The 21,620-nt window shown below is 38.9% G+C and overlaps 1 protein-coding gene across 1 annotated transcript in view; it reads left to right on the top strand.

The window, feature by feature from the left end:
- Nucleotides 1–21,620, top strand: part of LOC150079219 (neprilysin-1-like) — a 514,861-nt gene that overhangs the window by 247,939 nt on the left and 245,302 nt on the right. The window contains exons 5-6 of the mRNA XM_090383906.1: nucleotides 9,193–9,276; nucleotides 18,537–18,745. Coding sequence (XP_090240032.1) covers nucleotides 9,193–9,276; nucleotides 18,537–18,745 — 293 coding nt within the window. The remainder of the gene's footprint in view (nucleotides 1–9,192; nucleotides 9,277–18,536; nucleotides 18,746–21,620) is intronic.

Raw genomic sequence — 21,620 nt, 5'->3', positions numbered from 1 at the left:
AAAATAACAACATTAAATTTAAAAACATACATTTTTCGGTCACTTGGCCCCAAACTAATTATGATTTTGCTGCCAGGTTACCGCCCCTACCGCGAGGAGGTAGACCTCTAATATCTAATACAATACTTACCATTAACTTGAATAAATACAAACATAATAATAACATACTCCTTCGGGATCACTGGTTGGACTAACACCGAGCTGCAGGATATCATGAGAAAGACAAGGACAATTATGACCAAGAACCGCCAACACCACCCGAAGTCAGCCGTGGAGAGACTGACAATAGCTCGGAAAGATGGAGGAAGGGGCCTAATAGACCTCATCGAGCAACAGAAACCAGCGACAGCTAATCTGAAGGATTACTTCCAGAAACACAGCAGCACACTACCAGGCCATAAGGTAGACAGGCGGTATATCCCACTCAACTTAAGCGAGGAATCCCCACCTGTCCAGACGACACAAACGAAGCTAAAAAGATGGGGAAAGAAGACACCCCACGGCAGACACTACAATGACTTCCATCAAGATCACATAAATAAAACTGCTGCCAATGCATGGCTCACGATCGGGGCGCTCTTCCCAGAGACTGAAGGATTCATGCTCGCCATCCAAGACCAGGTAATCAATACCAGAAACTATAGAAAATACATCGCCAAAGAGTCCGGAGTGTCAGACGACCCATGTTGACGATGCAAGAAACGATGCAACACATCACTGCGGGATGCAAGGTGATCGCCCAGACTGAGTACAGTCGTAGACACAACCAGGTAGCCAGGATAATACATCAGAAGCTAGCGAGAAAATACCAGTGATAAAAGAAAGTGTACCGTATTATAAGTACAAACCCCAAGCAGTACAGAGACCCCAATCCACAAGGTATACTGGGACCGCGCCATAATAACGGATAAGACAATCTCGCACAACAGACCGGACATAACCCTTGTGGACAAGAAGGAAAAGCCTACATATCTGATTGACAAAGCGGTGCCCAACAGTGGCAATCTCCAGAAAATCCATGAGGAAAAAATCAGGAATTACACTAACCTAAGACAGAAGATCAAAGAGATGTTGCATATGCAACAAGTAATGACCATCCCGATAATCGTGTCAACTACCGATATGGTTCCAAACACCCTACATAACAGCCTAACAGTAATAGGTCTCCCGGAGAACACCTACTAGGAACTCCAGAAAGTCGAAATACTGAACCTGTAGATTTTTTTTTAGGAGCATTAGCAACTAAGGCCATATTGCTCGGGGGATATGCGGTGGTCATTCCCTGACCTTTCCGCATCCTCCGTATTTGGTGATCACGGGCTCGAACCCGGTCTAATCAAGAAGCGTGTGCTATGCACTGCTGCTCCTGCCCACCCGGCTACGAAGGCGCCGCAACACCTGTAGGATAGTCAGAGTTCCTCGACCAACAGTAACACTAGACATAACAACCACCCTGTGTACTTGGTAGCAATACCCGTCATGAGGTGAATCCCCAATCAGGGAGAAATAATATGAGCAATAATGATAATGTCAACTCCAATAGCTACTCTGGATCACCGAAGAATTCAGCAATGTCATCAGAATGGAATTTGGTCTAGACAAACTCAAGATCCACGGATTGCATAAGGGAAAATTAGTCGGCCGAAACTACCAGCTGCAGGCTGGTAAAGAAATCGAAGCCATGGCAGAGGTAGAAGCATACTAATACCTGGGAATGATGCAGGCTTAGTAGTTAGAACAGAAGGAGATCAAGGCCTGAATGATCGAAAAATACCATCAGCGACTCAGAAGCCATAAACACCTATGCAGTCCCATTGTTAACATACTCCTTCGGTATAATAGAATGGATTAACACTGAGCTGGAGGAAATAATAAGAAAGACAAGGACGATAATGAGCAAGAACAGCTAACACCACCCAACGTCGGCCGTGAAGACTGACCATAGCTCGGAAAGGAGGAGGAAGGGAACAGAAGAAAACAATTGAGAACCTGGAGGATTGCTTCGAGAAAAACATAGCACCACTCTACCAGGCCATAAGGAAGATAGACAAGTGGTATACCCCACTCAACCTAAGCGAGGAGACCCCTCCCGCCCCCGCCCAAACGGAAGATAGAAAGATGGGCAAAGACACTCCATGGCAGACAATACAATGACTTCCATCAAGCCCACATATATAAAATAGCTTCCAATACATGGCTCACGAGTGGGACGCTCTTCCCCGAGACTGAAGGATTCATGCTTGCCATCCAATACGATGTAATCAACAATAGGAACTATAAAAACCAAACTATTATTTTTAGGAAACCCGAATAATTAAATTCATCTGCCATCCTGTGTGTCTTATGTCTGTTAATTGCGTATGTTCTATAGTCGATCTGTCTATTTTGCTGGACGAAAAACACCAGTTTCTGGAGGAAAACCTTGCTATCTACGCTTGAAACCGACTAACTCAGCCATAGAATGAAAAAAGCCCATTAAAGTTCTTCGGGTCATCGACGGGATTCGAACCCATGTACATGTATGCCATGTATATGTATACCTATCTCACAGTGGCACCAGGACTATTCGTCCATCTCCGCCAATTGTAATGAAGGGAAAAAAATCCTCTTAATCACATTTGCCTGAAGTGTAAATGTGTGTGTTTATCAGGCCTCTCTGCCATCAGGTGGCAGCCACCAACATGGGCAAATACCACTCGATGCTAGCCCTAGCACAAGGAGCCGAACCAGATGCTAGCCCTACCACAAGGAGTTAGCACTGACATGGGTCTACTCCCATGTCAGTGCTAACATAGCACCAGAAAATCTCGCACCCACCAGTGGCCGTGCAAAACCGGCAGGTTCCCGCAAAATCCTGTTCCCAGGCCGCCCACACCCGAGAGCCAGAAAAATAAAAAAAAGAGAAAAATCAGATGCCAGCAATCCCGCTCATCAATTGCAATGTGCACATATTAGCCAGCATGCAGATTACAATTGAGAGCCAACAAAAAAATAAATAAATAAAAAATAATAAAAAAAAAAAAAAAAAAACTGGAGATACGTAATATCCCGCCTACAGTTACCCTGAATCTACATTTTCCATTAAGTTCCCGTTTTCAGACGACCATTCCCTGGACCGAAGTCCATCCATGGTTAATGTCATGAAAATGGTAATTTTTGCTAGTCTAATTTAAAATATTTTGTTAATCAAAATAATATAACACAACTCAACACAAATTAATTAAAAACTTTAAATCGGCCACTAGGCTTCCCATAAGAAAGATTAATCTTGATTAATCCATTTATCTCAGTTATGGGAGTTCCCGTCCCTTCCATGAGGAGACGGGCCACTACTATCTTCCCGTATCCTTTTCCTTCGAGTAAATACCATAACTACAAATTTATTAAAATACGAGAAGAAACATAGGTCATCCGGAAAGAGGTCATCCAGGATCCGGTCTACAGACCTTTCCCATGTCAAAGTCTCATCTTCCGCTACTCCTATAGAACAGGAAACATCTAAAATTTGCCGTTTATTATTGATTAATTTAAAAACAGAATTCCACGGATCCTTAGATCCTTGCTCACATACATATTTTCTCCATTTCTCAATCTTAGTTTTGTTGATGGCATGAACGTAGTCACGTCTGAGAACTCTATACTGATCTTTTACGATTTCACACATTTCAATATCACCAGATCTCCTAAGTCTTTGAAATTGGCGCCTTTTCTTAAACACTATTTTCCTTTTCTGAGTCAACTCCATTGTCCACCAGAACACAGGCCTATTTACACCCTTCCTTTTCTTCAAACACCTATTACAACACTTTTGTAACATTTCAGTTAAACTTTTAACCATTTCTTCCGATGATAATTGAGTCCAGTCCACCTGTATAACATTCTGTTCAAATTCAGTGTCAAATCTGGTCCATGTCGCACTGTTTATCTTAAATCTATCTATATCATAACATTTTCTCACATTATCAATACTTTCAATAACAAAAGAAATGCCATTGTGGTCACTAGTAGTTAAGTTCTCGATCACCTTCCAATCCTTAATTTTATGCACGACCGAATAAGTCGCCATCGTCAAATCAATAAATGACTGTCCATGCGTTGACGAATAGGTAGGTCCATGCCCTGAAACATTAACCACCTCTAACCCAGAGGCAGCAATTAACTCCTCTAGTATCTGACCCCTATCATTAGAGACATTACTACCCCATAGGGGAGAGTTAGCATTGGAGTCAATGGACACCACCACGCCACAAGAACCCAACACTCTGTATAACTTTTCTAAATAAGTTATATATGGCTCTATTTCTTCAGATGGTGGGCAATACACTGTTACAAAATAAAACCTACCAATATTACATATCACTTCACAGCATAAATACTTCTCACTACACATAGATTTTATTCTAGTTACCACATACTCTTTATTTCTAACTATAATTGCTGTTGTAGGTCTATTACCTTCATAAACAATTCTATATCCGACAGGATATCCTCTCACCTGACCATCCACAGAGTAAGGTTCCTGCAGCAAGGCGATGTCCACGTCCTCCGTTTCCATTGCTTTGTGCAACTGGGCGGCGACTGCCTTAGAACGTTGTGCATTAAGTTGCAAAATTTTAATGTTTCTATCCATAATTAATCTTCTTTTTAAAGTTGTCAGTCGCCTTAATATATTCTGGACATTCCCTGCTCACCGCAACATGTACAGCCTTCACTCCCTTCTTTAAACAATTTCCACAAGTAGGCTCATTACTTCGGTCTACACAATCTCTAAATGTATGACCTGACTTTGCACAGTGTCCACAAAGCATTTCTCTCTTACAATACTTTGCGACATGGCCAAACATAAGACATTTAAAACATTGAACAACAGCAAAAACTTCTTTAAATTTACAGGCGGACCACCGTATAAATAGACGTGTTCTATCACTTAATCTTTCCCACAATTCATTATTCACCTGGAGTATCCAGTTATTTAACTGAGTCTTTTTATTTTTATTAACCGTTAATATCTCCACACACTCTTTAAATTTCTTTTCAGTTAAACTTTCTTTGAAATTTCCTTGCCAAATTTGACTCAGAAGTTCTTCTCTTTCAATGTCCGATTCAACATCAAATATGACAATCCTCGGATAGATCGGCTTCGGCACAGTAGACTTTAATCCAAGTTCTTGCAATTTGGAACAAGTCTTGATTTTCATAAGGTCATCTGTTGTATCTGCTTCTATAAGCACCCCACAGTCTCTAATAGGTCTTATATTTCTGACCTTAACCGTCGCTAACATAGGTCTTACCTCTTTTAATATATCAACTTTTACCTCATCACTAGTTTTATGTCTACTCGAGGTGGCTTTTACGATCATAACTTTTGGAACACTAACTCTTTCTTCCACTTTCTTTGACACTACAGATGAATAACTTTCATAACGATCCACTTTCTTCTTCAGATTTTCCTTTAATAACACATTCTCAACATGTACTTGATGCGCCTTCTTTTCAACAATACCCCAAATATCCAATATTGTTTTTATCGCTATTATTGGTACATTACTATCTGTGTCCCAGAGAAACTCTTTAAGCCGTTCTCTAGCCTTAAAAATATAATCAAAGTTTTCATCAACGTTATCTTTATTTATATTCTTCTTTTTCTTGGTCTTTTCCCTATCGCTTAAGCCACCACAATCTGAGGTCATTTCCCCTTGCTTCCTCTTCTTTTTCTTAGATTCCTTTTGAGTATGTGAAGTACTTGGAAGAGACAACGACCTAGTCTTAATTGGGGTCCGCTGCAAAGTCTTGCCCGAAAAAATATTATCTCCAATTGGTTCTTGTACCTGTGCTACCAACTGTTCCGACACTAACCCTTCAGGTTCATTATCAGTGACCCCGTCCATGACCATCAACGATTCCTTATCAGTTATATCATCTTCATCACTAGATGAAGACATTGTATACATAAAAACAGTTATTTACAATTAAAAGTTGCACCTAAAAATGAGGAACAATTAAATATTTACAATATTTACACAATATTGTAAATGAGCAAAGAGCTTCAGATCCAGACCGAACTTAATGGAAATTAAAACACGCGAAAATCTATCCACGTGATAAAAACTCCACCACCCAAGTTAAACGGGTGGGGTCCCAGGAGTAACTATAGTTAGCTTGAACAAGGCAACTCAACTCAACTCAACTGGTTATCTTTGCAATCCGTAACCTCGGAGTGCTCAACTCAATTCGATTTTAATTTATCAATTCCAATAGCACAGAATGCTCAACTTTAACTAAAGCAAATCCGAAAGGGCACGGAAATGCTAAACTTTAACTCAATTAACAAGCAAAACCGATGGCACAGAAATGCTCCAAGGACCTCAAGAGGAGAATAATTTGAAACTCCCCTCTTGAGTCAAGATAAACAAGAAGCCTCGTCCCCTAATCAGGCTCAACTTAGCCAGGCAGGGGATTCACCCCTACCTGCCCGCCCCGGACCACGAGGAGGTGTGAGCCTAGACACTGACAATCAGCTTTGGGCAACGGAAGCAAGAACTCCTGCGTATCACACAGAATATTCAGCACTTACTAATCAGCAAGCAAAATATATAGCTTTCCGAACTTTAGCCCCAGCGTCACCCCCGGGGCACCCTGAATCTACAGGCCAGCAAAAATAAATAAATAAATAAATAAAAATAAATTTTAAAAAATTATTTTTTTCGGGTGAAAAAGGCCCGGGATTCGAACGCGGGCCTTTTCCACCCGGTGTGGGGAGGACGGTGACGATATCACTGTGCTACCCCGCGCAAACACTAGGAACTATAGAAAATACATCGCAAAGGAACCCGGAGTGACACAGATGACATGTCGATGATGCCACCTGGTCTCAGAAACGATCCAACACATCGTCGAAGGATGATCATACAGACGAAGTACACTCAGTACACTCGACCAGGTCCCCATCAGAAACTAGAGAGAAAATACCAGCTGATCAAAGAAAGTGTACCGTATTACAAATACAAATCCCAACCCGAAGCTGTAATGGAACCGCGCCATAATAACGGACAGACGATCCAGCACAACATACAGGATATAACCCTCCTTAACAAGAAGGAAAAGGCTACCTATCTGATCGACATAACGTACCTAACACCAGCAACCTCCAGAAAACTTAAGAGGAAAAGTTAAGGTAGTGCACAGGCCTAAAACGAAGTCAAAGAGATGTTGCACATGGAACAAGTAACGACCATCCAGATCACGGTGTCAACCATAGGCATGATGCCAGTACCCTACACAAGAGCCTAGCAACAATAAGCCTCTCAGAAAATACAAAGGGACTCCAGAAAGTTGCAATACTGAAAAATTATAGGACAATGAGAGAGTTCACTGACCAACAATAAGAATAGCCGGACGTATTAAACATCCTGCACTTTGGTACCAGTACCTGTCAAGGGGTGGAACCTCCTCCACACCCACAAAGGGAGAAAGAATAAAAATGTTGCTTTTCAATTGTACCAGAGTGCGTGGATTACTTTTGTAGGCATTATTTTGATATAGCTTCACAAAAAGAAGTAGTAGTGGCATGTGATGCAAGAAAGCAAGTATATGAGCTTATGCAACATCAGCCAAAAAAAAAAAAAAAATTACAAAACAATCCCCTCTAAATGTTTGTCCAGTTCCTCCTTAAATTTATTTAACCTATCAACTTCTCCAAAGACATATGGAAGTTTGTTCCAGCAATTAACCACCCGCTGGCTAAAGGCTAATTTCCGCACATCTATTCTACATCTGTCTTTTCTTAGTTTGAATTCATGCCTCCTTAGGTTCGTAATATGAACAAGTGGAAGGATCCCATCAGAATTTAGCGTGCTCAACCCATTCAAGGCCTTATATACCTCAATCAGATCAACTCGCAGGTGTCTAGTCTCCAGCCACTGCAATTTACAGAACTTAAGCCTCTCTTGGTAACATTATCCCTTCATTCCACTCACCAATCTTGTTGCCCTTCTCTGTACAGCTGAAGCAAATCTACATCCTTCCTAAAATGAGGCCTCCAGACCTGTGCGCAGTACTCAAGGCGTGGCCTGACCATTGCCTTATACAGAGTGACAATAACCTCCTTTTCCCTGCTAGCAAAATTCCTATATATCATTGACAACACCCCATGATCTGCCCTGGCAGCCTGTCTGCATTGCTCAGAAAACTTCATATCTGAATGCACAATTACTCCCAGATCTTTTTCATTTTCTACCACCTTAAGTGTAGTACCACACAGTTGGTACGTTTCTCTGGGGTTACTTCTACCCATATGCAGTACTTTGCATTTGTCATGGTTAAACTTCAGTTGTCACTTCTTAGCCCATCTGCCCAAATTATCTAGATCTTGTTGCAGTAGTACACTGCCATTACTGTCATTAACAATCCTGCCAACCTCTGTATCATCCGCAAACTTCGACACTAAGCCTGATATACCTTCATCAATATCATTGATAAATATACAAAACAACAGAGGACCCAACACCGAACCCTGTGGGACTCCACTAATAACATTAGTCCAAGAAGAGCAACACCCATTGATTACCACCCTCTGTTTCTCCCACTTAACCATCCTTTTATCCATTGTAGCAATTTACCCTTAATACCATTCTGCTCCAATGTGTACAGTAGTCTTCCATGCGCAACAGTGTCAAAAGCTTTCCTGAAATCCAAGTATATGATATCAAAATTATTTTATGCATCCAGTTCCTTTGTAATCACGTCATAATAACCAATCAAATTTGTCAGACAAGACTTTCCGTTAAAGTCTAATTGTTCAGTGCTAAACAATTCTCAGTCACATTTCGAATCTCCCTGAACATTTTCAAAAACTTCTAGATAGCAGATTTTGATAGTAACTTACGACATCGAATTTGTCAACAAAAGTCACGGTGAATAATTAAATGATCATATTTTGAGGCAATGTTCCACTATGACCATAGTTCCTTTATACCAAACGCCATATTCATTTATTGCGCATGCGCGTTCATAGCTCTAAAGACGTGTGTGTCATATGTTTCTCGTAAATTTCATGTACAGTACCTAGCACTATTTTTATTCGATTTTTCACAAGTTCTCGTTTGAAATGATCACCCTGTTTTATTTATGTCCTTTGGAAGTATATGTATATATCTTTAAATTCCAAATCATACGAGATGTTTTGTTTTTCAGAACTCTTGGAAAAACCAATCTCGGGTGAAGACAGCGAGTCCATAATGAAAGTTAAAAAACTATACACATCCTGCATGAACACAAGTAAGTTACATTCATTGAAAGCTTTTCTGAAACGCAAAAAGAAAAACCAGAAATTAAATGTGTTAATTCATGACATGAATAAGTTTATTAAAAGGTTTAAGCAGGATTTATCTTACCTCATTTGTAACAAAAGTTGAATACGTAATTATTTCGTTAAACTGTTAAGGCATCCTAAGAAAATGTCAAGACATGTGAAGAACGAAAGTCCCGTTAATCAACAATTTTCGGTCATTGAAGCGTCAGTGTGTTGCGAGTATTCAAGTGGTCAGTTTGTCTATGAGTGTGGATATTCCTATACACCGCCCTTCTTGAAAATCTGGATTTTCAAGAAGGGCGAAGAATAGGAATCATGCAACCTTTCCCCAGGACCACAATGCGGGGGGGGAAAAATAAATAAAAATTCCTTCTGTCTTGATTAAAATTAAACTAAAGCCTTTCAACCGTGATGGTAAAGGAAAGCGATAACTGTTGTCTACTCAAGAGAGTGCTGCCTATTAATAATAATAAATTTCTCTAATACACCAAAACTCTATGGTGGATAACGAAACGACATAATCCTTTAATGTTTCACGATAACAAGAAATTAAGGAAGACTGCAAGAGATGGACCATTAAGATAAATTATGCGTAATTAATTTATCTTATTATGCAATTAAAATAAATTTGGCATCATTCCAGGGGAATCTAATGTGTCTAGTAGAGATTCCCCTGGGATGTAGAAGTGCCAATACATAAAGATGGTTCTATAAATGAAATGGTTACCTACCAACCAGCCAGTATGACTTCAGAGGTAGAGAAAATTATGTAAGTAATATTCCCGGTAGTTGCAATTTTTGGTCCTTGAGGTTGTCACAGACATTCTCTCAGATATGCAATACAAGCTGTACTTGCTACCTAGGAGTCTAAAACGCTGATGGAATTGATATTCGGGTGACACTCAAGTCAAGTTCACCCAATTTCGGCGATGTCCGGACGGTCTGTGACAGCCAAATCCTCAAGGTTGCACCTTCGCGATGGTGGGACTGTTAGTAATCCTGGGTATTACTTCAATGCACAAGCACACTGTGGATGACCACCCAGGTGTGAACAAACGTAAGCAGGAGTCAAGGTGTGGCGCCCACATCACATGGAGGAATGCCGCCCCTCTGTGTTACCAGGCAATACTAGGTGGTAGATGACTCTCATCAACCGGTGCAATTCCACCGCTTTGCTTATTGGAGGCTTGAAGTGGTGGAACCCACGTTTAGTCTCCAGAGCTAAGTTCCGGTCAACCCTTCCCCATCTCTTTCATCAGGCACTATGACTTTTGAGGTTATGATGAACATCATGGCGAGATCCAATCTTCCTTACATTTCGAGGGTACAGCTCTAAAACGGTGTTCGCTAGTTAGTACACGGACTGAACCTATTAGTAACTCTTTAGGAGGCTTCCGGATACACAGAGGGACAGATATGGTGAAAAACAACAAGGGCTTTACGAATATATGCTTACGCGTCTAAAAGGGGAAAATTTTTCTATACAGCTTTACAATAGCTTAATAATATGAGAAGTTTACTTTTTCATCTTTCAATACATTCATTTAATAAAAAAAAAATTTTAATTTTTCACTGTTGGCTATTTAGGTTTGGATTTCAAACATTACACAATATATATATTTTAAAATGTTGACATAATATGTATGTCTTCAGTCTTCCTCATTTCCAATCTAGGCGCTTGTTCCTAGATCGGACCAATTGGATACAGTTATGCCGCATGTAATTGCAATTATTATATCGCACTTTTAAATATTTTGTATTAATAATTTTATTTATGTTTTACGCATTATTTCATTTGATGTGTATGTTTATTATGCTTGCTAAAAATTAATGACCTTCAAAGTAGTCCAATTTAGGCAACCTTCCCCTATATACATAAAAAAAAAAAATCATGTTTTTTAGGTATATTAAAAACTTCAATATATATCTTTTTTATAATTACAATGGCACTCAATCGTATCCACTACATTTGCGTATAAAACGAATGTGCAAATTTTCGAACAGTTTTAATTTTTGAAATTATAAGCTTGTATGATTATTTTGTTACGAAACAGCATATTTGGGTAATACCGAGGTAGTGGGTTTTTTTTTTTCTTTTTTTTTTTTTTACCATAACATTATAAATAAAACACAGACAAAAATAAATAAATCCTTTTGTTTCTATTAAACATTTCCTTTTCTACCTGAGTTTAGTTGGTGGGAATTAGTTTTGGCATGCTACACGCAATCGAACGTTAAAATCTTCGCCATTCTAATGTTATTAGGAGCGCTACACTAGAAAGACGAAGCATCAGGCAGAATCGGTTTCTACACACAGCCAATTCATCCAAGAAAGTGCTACGAACGCATGCACCCTACCATTACATTACAGCTGTTGTTGTAGGTCTGTAATAGCAACGGGATGCTTAACATACGCCTTCGTGTGCTATTACTTGCTACAAGCTTTAACTTCCTCCACCATTCGTCTTCCTATTGTCATCTTTGACACAGCTCGCAGCCTCCGAACTGCCTGCAAGGAATACTAGATGACTTCCTTTGTCCTCTAATGATCTCCAGAATGCCACAGAAAATGATGTCGGAAGACGCTGCTGATTCAACCTAAGTCAAGGGCGAAAAAGACCAGTGATCATAAAAGCCACTTGCGCGCCTCATTATGTACAAGGCACGAGCTCTCCACCGGTTTCAAGTTTTGGTACTTCACGCTCCCCTTATACACATTATATATATATATATATATAATTAATAATAATAATAAGTTGTAGTGATAAAACGGAACGTCTAAAAATGAACGAAAAAAATAATAATATATAATAATGGATTATGGATCCGGGACACTGCTAGTAATACCAGAAATACCCAGCAACCATAATGAAATATAGACAGATAGATCAGATAAGGCAATTTGATTAGATAAATAACGTAGTTAAAATCTTAAGACCTACAGCATTAAGTACCATTTATATATTTTCATTTAATTTTATTTATATAATTTTTTTGGTAACCTGCTTTTATTTTTCAGCCATTTTTAATTTTTTTTTTTTTTTTTTCCATTGTAGCTACACCTGTCAGGTCAGCACTCCTACCCATACACTTATCTAATATATTTGCCTACACACACACACACCTTACATATGATTACAGTTAGTTTACCTATGGTTGATTTATGCGTGTTTCTAATTCTACGTTTATTCTGGATACTTGTATTAGAAGTTGCGCGATTTGCACTGAAACATGTATGAGATATAAACAAAAACAAGAGGTATGAACTCGTTTATATTTGCAAATATAAACAAATTATATAAAAATAAATTGTTAAAATCTCTGGTTAAAACAAAAAATAAATAAAATAATAATAACTAAGATGAGTGTGCATTGCTTCTAGTGAAATCGTATAAAAAAAAGCAGAATTTAATTACATACAAGTAGAACAGTATGTTCAGTGACAAAACTTCTTAGGTACGAAAGCTATAAAAAAAGCCATTGTACACGTCGTGTACAGTCTCTTTCTGTACATTACCGTCAGCAAACTGGGTTTGCTACTTAGTGCATCAATCTCATATTCTGGAGGCACTTCGCCTTGTTATTAAACTGCTCTAAATAAAAAGCACTGGTCCAATGGAAAAATATATTGATATATATATAATGAAGAAATGTATACCATAACCCAGGCCCAAGTTACTATCCTTTTGAAATTAATGTAGAAAAGCTCACAACCCCAACTTACCTCCAGGTTGACAAGTTTATCCATACCAAAGTTTGTATCCTTTTGGAGATCTGGAATTGAGAAGATGGGCATTGTGAAGGCCAGGAAAACCCAGTGACGGGATATATCCACATTAGGTGAGATGCAGGATGGTGCAATAAGTGAAGTATACATAATTAAAGACAAAACCCTCTTTAGCTACAAAAGCTATTAGGGGGAAAAAAAGGTATATGTTGGACATAGCCTTTTTATGTACGTAACAGAAGAGACTATGTCCGAAGAGTCAGAAGTAGAAGGGAATCACCAAGAAGGAGAAGAATTATGATATCCAGCTCAGGACCCTGGGTGTGCCAAGCGCATACTCATCAGAATCCATGGGGTTTGTTCGGTTCTTCACAATACTTACCTGCCCACTGTTGAAATCCCCAAAATAGACTGAAACCTGGGTTTGGGTTATCACATACAATTAAAATAAAAATCAACATACTTTTCCATTTGAGGAGTTGCTTTTTATTTTGAGTAGTTCTATACCGAGGGTAACTCGTGCCTCCACAATATGAAATCTATGCGCTAAGCAGCAAACCAAGTTGCTCACTTTTACGTATAGAAGAGGCTGTGCCCGACATGTACAATGACTTAATTATATATATACTGTACTATATTTTCAAGTCATAATTCATAAAAATAAGCAAATTCAAACAATTCCTGTGAGCAAATGTTCATTTAAATGGTATTAGGACACAAATATGATGAAACGAAAAAGGGAAATTTCATAAAAAGTTATATTCAAAACAAATTGGAATATACAGTAGAACCCGGATAAGAAATTCCCGCATGAGAAGTTTTCCTCTGTACTAGGTTTGGTTTCTTAAGTCCCAATTTCAACTCTATATGTTGTAATGTATTATTTTTCCGCGTAAGAAGTTTTCCTGCATAAAGAGTTCATGAAAAAGAATACACAGTGTATTATTATAATGACGTTTTCTCACTTAATACGGTTTTTAAATATAGAAATTATTTATTTTTACTATTAAAAATATTAAACAATATAAACATTTGGTAATCGAACAAGTGAGTGCCAAGCATCATTTTAGTTCCATAGGAAACCACCGAAGTAGGTGAAATGACATCGTTTTTGATATACAGTATCTCTTAGTGTGAATGCCTTCACAACGAGTTGCCCTGTTATTGCACTACCTCCAATAGACAACGCTTCGCCAATGGAGAAGACTAATGTTACTTATTCTCGGCGGATATCACCACCCAGGGGTGGTGGTAATGCGATGAGTTACGATGGTTGTGAACAGTCCTGAATTATTTAGTAGATCATTGCTCCGTGTTACTATGATCTTCACACCGACCCAAAAGCTGAGAAAGCCAGATGCTACAACGAGTTAGTGAACATCTGGCAGATCCGCTGGGATACATCCTAGGTTGGGGGTGGTTACTATAAGATTCCTTCCTGATGTCACCTTTACATCCTCTAATTCTGTCCAATCCTGGCTTTCCCTCACCATGGAGACTTCCTTCCTGGTTACAGGATATGGTTCTCTTAACGAAAAACTGCACCAATTAGGCCTCTGCACGACTGACCTGTGCTACTGCGGAGCCAAGGAAAACTGGAGGCACCTACTTTTTGACTGTATTCTGTACAAAGATTTAAGACAAGGTTTAGTGAACACCATCCCAATATCTAAAAATCAATTAGACTAGTTACTCCTAACCCCTGAACGTTTATCTGCTCTTCACAACTTTGCTACGGAAGTCTTTGCTTGCTCTTGCTCGAAGGAGGAGATCATATAGTAGTCAACAACCCTGGCATTGGGCCTGAAGTGGATTAGATAAAGGATTTTTTTTTTCTCTCTGCTTCTTCCTTTATTTTTAATTATTTTTATTTTTTACCTCAAGTGTAGCTATGTTATTTTATATACTGTATATATATATTTTTTTATTTCTATTTATTTTTTCGTTTTCCTCTCTCGTAGCCTAGTGGTCATGCGCACGGGTGCATAAGTACATGTGCCTTGAGGGACCGGGGTTCAAGCCCGTGACTACTGAATACGGTGCTGTTTCTTGTATTCTGTGTATCTTGTGAACTCCTCTGACCGTTTGGTCGTCCCGAAGTATAAGCAGAAAATTTATTTATTTACTATGCCAATACAGGGTGATTCACTACCAGTGCGACAAACTTGCAGGAGGTGTAGGGGGCACAAAGACGAATCGGAATCACATAGCATTGCAGGGTCCGAAATGCCTTCGTCATGCGGTAGAGGGCGTTGAACGGGAGGTCGCGTGAACAGCGATCCTGCTGGAAGTCAGCATTTGCGAACCGTTTCTGTTGAAGAAACCAAGTAGCAAAAGTCCTCCGGAGTGGATAATCCGCAGGCTCCAATGATTGGACGCGTTGCAGATGGTATGAACTCATTTGGTTTGTTGACAGTATCCTCCATACAGTGGATTGGGAAATACTCAATCGTTGGCCTATTGCTCGAGTACTCGTACTCGGATTGCCTTCTGCAAGACGTAGAACATTCTCCTCGTTGTCTGGCGTCCTCGTCGTTCCCTCTCGATTCATGGTACCTCTCGTGAAACAACCAGTCTCACGTAACCTTCTGTGCACACGTGCGAAAATCGTATGATGAGGAGCACGCTTGTGCGGGAAACGTTCCTGGTACAAGCGCAGAGCGGCGCGCCCATTACAGTCCGCAGCTCCATACGCGAGGTGCATGTCGGCCAGTTCAACGTTTGAATATTCGTCCATCCTACTGCCTCGGGAACCGGTTCGCAAATGCTGACTTCCAGCGGGATCACTGTTCACGCGACCTCCCGTTCAACGTCCTCTACCGCATGACGAAGGCATTCCGGACCCTGCAATGCTATGTGATTCCGATTCATCTTTGTGCCCCCTATACCTCCTGCAAGTTTGTCGCACTGGTAGTGAATCACCCTGTATATTCTCTCTCTCTCTCTCCCTCTCTCTCTCTCTCGGGTAAATTTTTATTTAATTTTTTTCTCTCCTTGCCTTCTGTTTGGAGTCAGTCACTCCAGACTTATTTTTATTTACTTAATTTTTTTATTTATTTTTTATTATTATTTATTTTTTATTTTTTTATTATTTATTTAATTATTTTTTATTTTTTATTATTTATTTTATTATTTTTTATTATTTTTTTATTATTTATTTATTATTTTTCCCCCATTACCTGCACCAGGGATTTTTTTTTTTTTTTTTCCCCCTCTATTTTGTCCATCTCTCTCTGGAATGGGCCTTCAGAGGATCCTGGGCCACCTGCTGGCAACATCAGGTGGATCATAGTCTCTTTTGAGACAGTACGTGCATTACTGGGGCTGGTCCACCTTCCCGTGGTGTGGACGAGTACTGTACCCAGAATCATCTCTCCAGGTGATTGATGCTCTGGGTAGCCAAGCGGCCAGACACAACAACAGAACACACAAATGGGCCAGATATGTTCACACACATATCTGGCCCATTTGTAGTGATACTGTTCTTCACAGAGGCACGAGGTGGAGTTAAACAGACGTTCTAGGTGGCGCCCTTTACAAAAACACATGTCTTATTATAATTATGACATTTTAAGGTATGTTGAAACTCCAAAGGAGCTCATTCTTCCAACTTGATAATGAGTTTAATGAACAGAATGTTAAGAAATCCTCAGTTTAAAAATGTTTCCCATAGGTAGAGTAAAATATTTATAAATTCTGAAATAGTACTAAAAAAAATCATCTTTAACTTATGCATGTGTATCTTTTCATTTTTATTTGTATAGTTAATATTTCATACCCTTAGGTCATTTTCCCCTTCTAAAAAGTTTTCCCACGTAAGAAGTTCTAAATCTCCAGTCCCTTGAAAAACTTCTTATCCGGGGGTTCTACTGTATTTTGTTTTAAATGAAACAAAATATGCCATAACTAAATCAAATAGAAAAATAATAATGCTATTTTTAAACAATAAATTTTAATGTCTTAAACTTTAATGACTATAAGTTCAATGAGATGTGCGCCCGAATAGTAATATCGTTTTTTGATGAAATCAGAATTTTCTGATAGAAGTACTGTATAGTATGCTGTTTCGTTACTCATTAAAATTTTGTGTTTTCTTTTTAATAATTTTAATTCTTTTACAGAGTGACTGTAAAACCAATATTGAAAGAAGTTCAGAATTGTATCACTAAATTTTATTTTATTTATATATAAGAAGTTTATTTATATAGAAATAAACTTTTTACTTATATATAAATAAACATACATATAAGATGGCAGTGCGAATTAGTGAGGTTTTATTAAAAAAAAATATATATATACACTTTTGTACCATGATTGCTATAAACGCACCTGGGCGAATTCCGTTCTGTTCTGAAAAATAAATAAATAAATGCAGAAACTGTGCTTGCTCCTGTTCGATGATTCATGTATATAGTAAAATTACGATATAAAAATATATATCTAGAAATGTCAACGCAATAAGGCATCTCGTGCAATTTGTATGAACTCATGTATCGCGATTCATCTCATACACGTATCTTGTACAAGTTCTGATACTTATATCCAGATGTAAACTTAGCTTACAACCTTAACAAATGTTCTAAATAAATTTAAAAAGGAATATCATTGCAATTCTAAACAAGAATTCAACAGAACTAAGGAAAGATGTTTAATGATATTTAAATATGAATTCACATAGATCTGCTATGAATAAATAGTATTCCATACATCGTGTGTTTCTAATTTGGCTACTGAAATGAGAATATGAAAAATAAGATATTTTGCTGCTGCTGCTGCTATAAAGGGCTAGATATTTCCAATTAAGAAATCAATGATTTATTGTAATGTAATGTTCTCAGTTATGATACAACTGGTTTTGTGAAGGACCCGCTTGATTTAAGGTCATTGAATCAAACTGAAAAATGAATTCATCCTTGCGAAATTTACACCACTCATTGTTCCACGAACTTAGTTTCGATCGTCACCCAATACTTCAGTTCACTGTAAGTCGTCAATTTTAACCTACTTTTCGCAAAATAGTAAGAATTATTTGAGGGTTTTTTTTTTTTTTTTTTTTAATTTTAACTTCAATCTTTCATGCTGGATATTCCTGAACAAAGATCGAAAACCTTGTTTTTTGATCTCCAACTGAAGATCGAAAAACAAGCAATCACGAGTTATTCAAACTTTAGTTGTGGAGGCTCCAAACTCAATTCGTAGACTCTCAATGAGTCTATGTCTGAGGTACGCAAATCAGTAACCAATAATCCCAAAGTTTTATTCTAAAGGAGTTAGGACTACACTACAGCAGTCCGGGCTTTCAGGAGGCGTGATTACAATAAGACTTTCGCTATCCAATTTGTTAAGTACGCCACTTAAGATAACGCCGATACCACGCCACGCACAATGAAGATAACCTTCAAACTTTTCGCTGCTTCTGAAGTAATACAAGCAGCAAATACATCATACGTGGGTGTGAAATTTCTAACGTTTTATCGATTAGCCGTTTCTTCCTCACAGGTAGCATAGAAGACGGGTCCGTGTCAATCCTCTTGGAGCTTCTTTCAGACTGGGGAGTAGGGAATTGGCCAGTGCTGGACAGTGATTGGAACAAGACCGATGTTGACTTGGAATGGAGGCTGGCAATGCTTTATGTTCATCAAGTGCAACCTTTCTTTCACACGTATGTTGCCCCAGACGACAGGAATACATCTGTGTACCTCTTACATGTAAGCATTATTTATTACACAGTACCTCTTTAACAAGACTAACTTCAATATTTTTCGCCTTGTTCGTTAGTATTATAAAAGCCAAATGATGTAAGGAAGCGGACTTTTTATGCATCAGCCAAAAATAAATAAATAAAATACCCCCAAACAGAATATTCGTACTATTCCCATTCCCACAATGTAACCATCCAATTCTGCTTTAAATTTAGACAGTCTCACAGCTTCTCTCACTTAGGAAATGCGCCTTATTGCAGTGCACGACAATCCACAGCCCATTAGGTGAATGTCATGAAACCTAGTCTTCTATTATTCCCTGTAATTTTATATTCATCCCCCCCACCCTGGTTCTTGTCTCAGCTACGAGAAAAAACAGACTTACCTCGTTCAGCACACTCAACTCCTTCCGTGATTTTTTTTCCCTTCAATCAGATCTTCCTTCAGATGTCTAGTTGTCAAACTTTGCAGTCAACAACTTCTTAGCCGCTCTTCACGCATGGATAGTTTGCACTCATTACTAATTTGGTCGCAATCCTTTAAACTCTCTCCCAAAAGTTCTATGACTTTTCGGGTGTGGTCTTAAGATCTGAATATCATCTTATATACTATTAGTATCAGCCATATAGTGCAAGTAAGCCACAGCGTTTTGCCGCACCGGTCAAAAATAAATAAATAAATAAAAAGTAGATAAGAAAATAAAAATTATGAGCTTTCCTCCTCACATAGGTAACTATCCAGTTGACTTCTGAATTCCTTGAAAATGTCAACCTCAACTACCTGCGAAGGCAACTTGTTCCAGTAATCAACAACTCGCTGGCTAAACGAAAAAAAAAAAAAAAAAAAGAAAAAGCAAAAAAAGAGGTTTAGACTTCTTCCCTTGTAATTTGATTTCTGGCAGCTAGTTCTGAATTCTTTATAACAGTAAAAATTCTGCCTTCATTCATTTTACTAACCCCTCTCAGAGCTTTATAAACCTCAATCTGATTCCCTCTAAGGTCTGCACTGGTAACACAGTGGTATCGTCACCGTCCTCCCCACACCGGGTGACTTGACCCGGTGTGAAAGGACCCGGGTTCGAATCTCGTCGAACTTTTATGGTCTTTTTTTTTCACTACATGACTGAGTTATTCGGTCGGAGGCGTAGATATCAAGGTTTTTTTCCCAGGGAAAAACGGGTTTTTCGTACAGCAAAGCAGGCAAATCGACAAAAGAACACACGTAATTTACAGATACAATACACATGGGTAGCAGAAAGTTACTTTCCAGGTGACCCTAATATAATTGTTTAGTTTGATCCGCCTCTAAGGTGCCTGGTTGCCAAACTGCGTAGCCCACATAGGCGAAGTCGTTTCTCGTCTTTGGATCCTTTCAAGAAGCTCAATGTTTTTTTTTTTTTTTTCGGATGAGGTTTCCATACTTAGACACAATATTCGAAATTTAGTCTTACAATTGCCTTATATAGTGGGATTACGACCTCCCATCTCTACAGGGTGTTGTTAGATAAATCATCAACAAGACAATCTAGAATGGGCTTTCCCGACAACCTGTTTACACTGTTCGGAGAACTTCATATCTGCCCGTTTCGTAACTCTCAGACATCCTCCTCCTTTCTCTACTGTTTTTAATCCAACCCACGAAATATAAAGTTATTTTGGGGTTAAAAAAAAAAAAAAAAAAAAAAAAAAAAAAAAAAAAAAAGGTAAATTGCAGCCAATATCAATCCAATGCAGGACGGAAGCCTCCCCAACGATTCATGTGAGGGAAATGGACCATAATCTGCCACGTTCCAGTGCGGGTTGCCAGTTCGACTGTATTTAGCAGTCAAGGGCTTGAATCCCGGTCTACTCAAAGAGCGTGCGCACTGCACTCCCGCTCCTGTCCACTCGGCTACGGAGGCCCCCAAATGTAAGAACTTGCATTTTGCTGCATTAGAATACAGCTGCCACTTTTCTGACCATATTTGAAGCCTGTTCAAGTCATCCTGAAGGAGCACTGCTTGGTACTGATCATTAACCACCCCCTACCCAATCTTTTTTAAGTCTTCAAATTTTGACATCATGTCCTTTCTCCCTTTCGTCGATGTCGTTTATGTAAATCAGAAACAATACTGCTCAGAACCGATCCTTGGGACGTTACACCAATCTGAAGAATCCATTAATTACAACCACATCTGCATTCTGCAGTCACCCTGTTACACCATCTTACAATCTTTCCAGTAATCTGAAAATGTTCCAGCTTATACGGTGAACTCTCTCGAGAGACAGTCAAATGCCCTGCTAAAATCCAAATGAACTATGTCGAAACTGTCCCCTATATCCAGCTCATCAGTAACTGTCAAAAATAGCTTACAAGGTTACTTAAGCATGATTTTCCCTTAACAAAACTATGTTGCGTGTCCTTCAGAATGCCATTTCTATCTAAACGTCTCTGGATTGCAGTCTTAATTATTGCTTTCAAGATTTTCTCTACCACTGAAGTCAGATCGGTCTGTAGTTACCAACTCCTCTTTGAACCGCCTTCATGTATTTGCGATACATTGGCGTTTCTTCAATCCAAAGGAATCTCCCGGGTCCAATGATGGCCTCATAATTAATTTCAATGGATCAGCTCTGGCCACCTAAATCAGACACTACACTTTTTCCTGGCTTTTTCGGTAGTTCTGCATTTCATTAGTGTACACACAGCGCAGATGTGGGAAACCACCGGTAGGCGGCGCCTTACCTGAAATACTATGCTTCCCTTAAAATTACTAGGTACAGTCAGTCCTCGTATAGCACGATAGTTGTGTTCCTAGAAACCCTCGTGCAATATAAACAACAGGCCCTATAGGAAAAATAGGGTTAGGTGCCGACCACCCAAGATTAAACACACATTTGTA

The sequence above is a fragment of the Mastigoproctus giganteus genome, chromosome 10 (genome assembly GCF_048544385.1).
Source record: "Mastigoproctus giganteus isolate SK-2022 chromosome 10, ASM4854438v1, whole genome shotgun sequence".
Taxonomy (NCBI): Eukaryota; Metazoa; Arthropoda; class Arachnida; order Uropygi; family Thelyphonidae; genus Mastigoproctus; species Mastigoproctus giganteus.
Note: the sequence above shows the minus strand (reverse complement) of the source record. Positions and strands in the feature narration are given on the sequence as shown.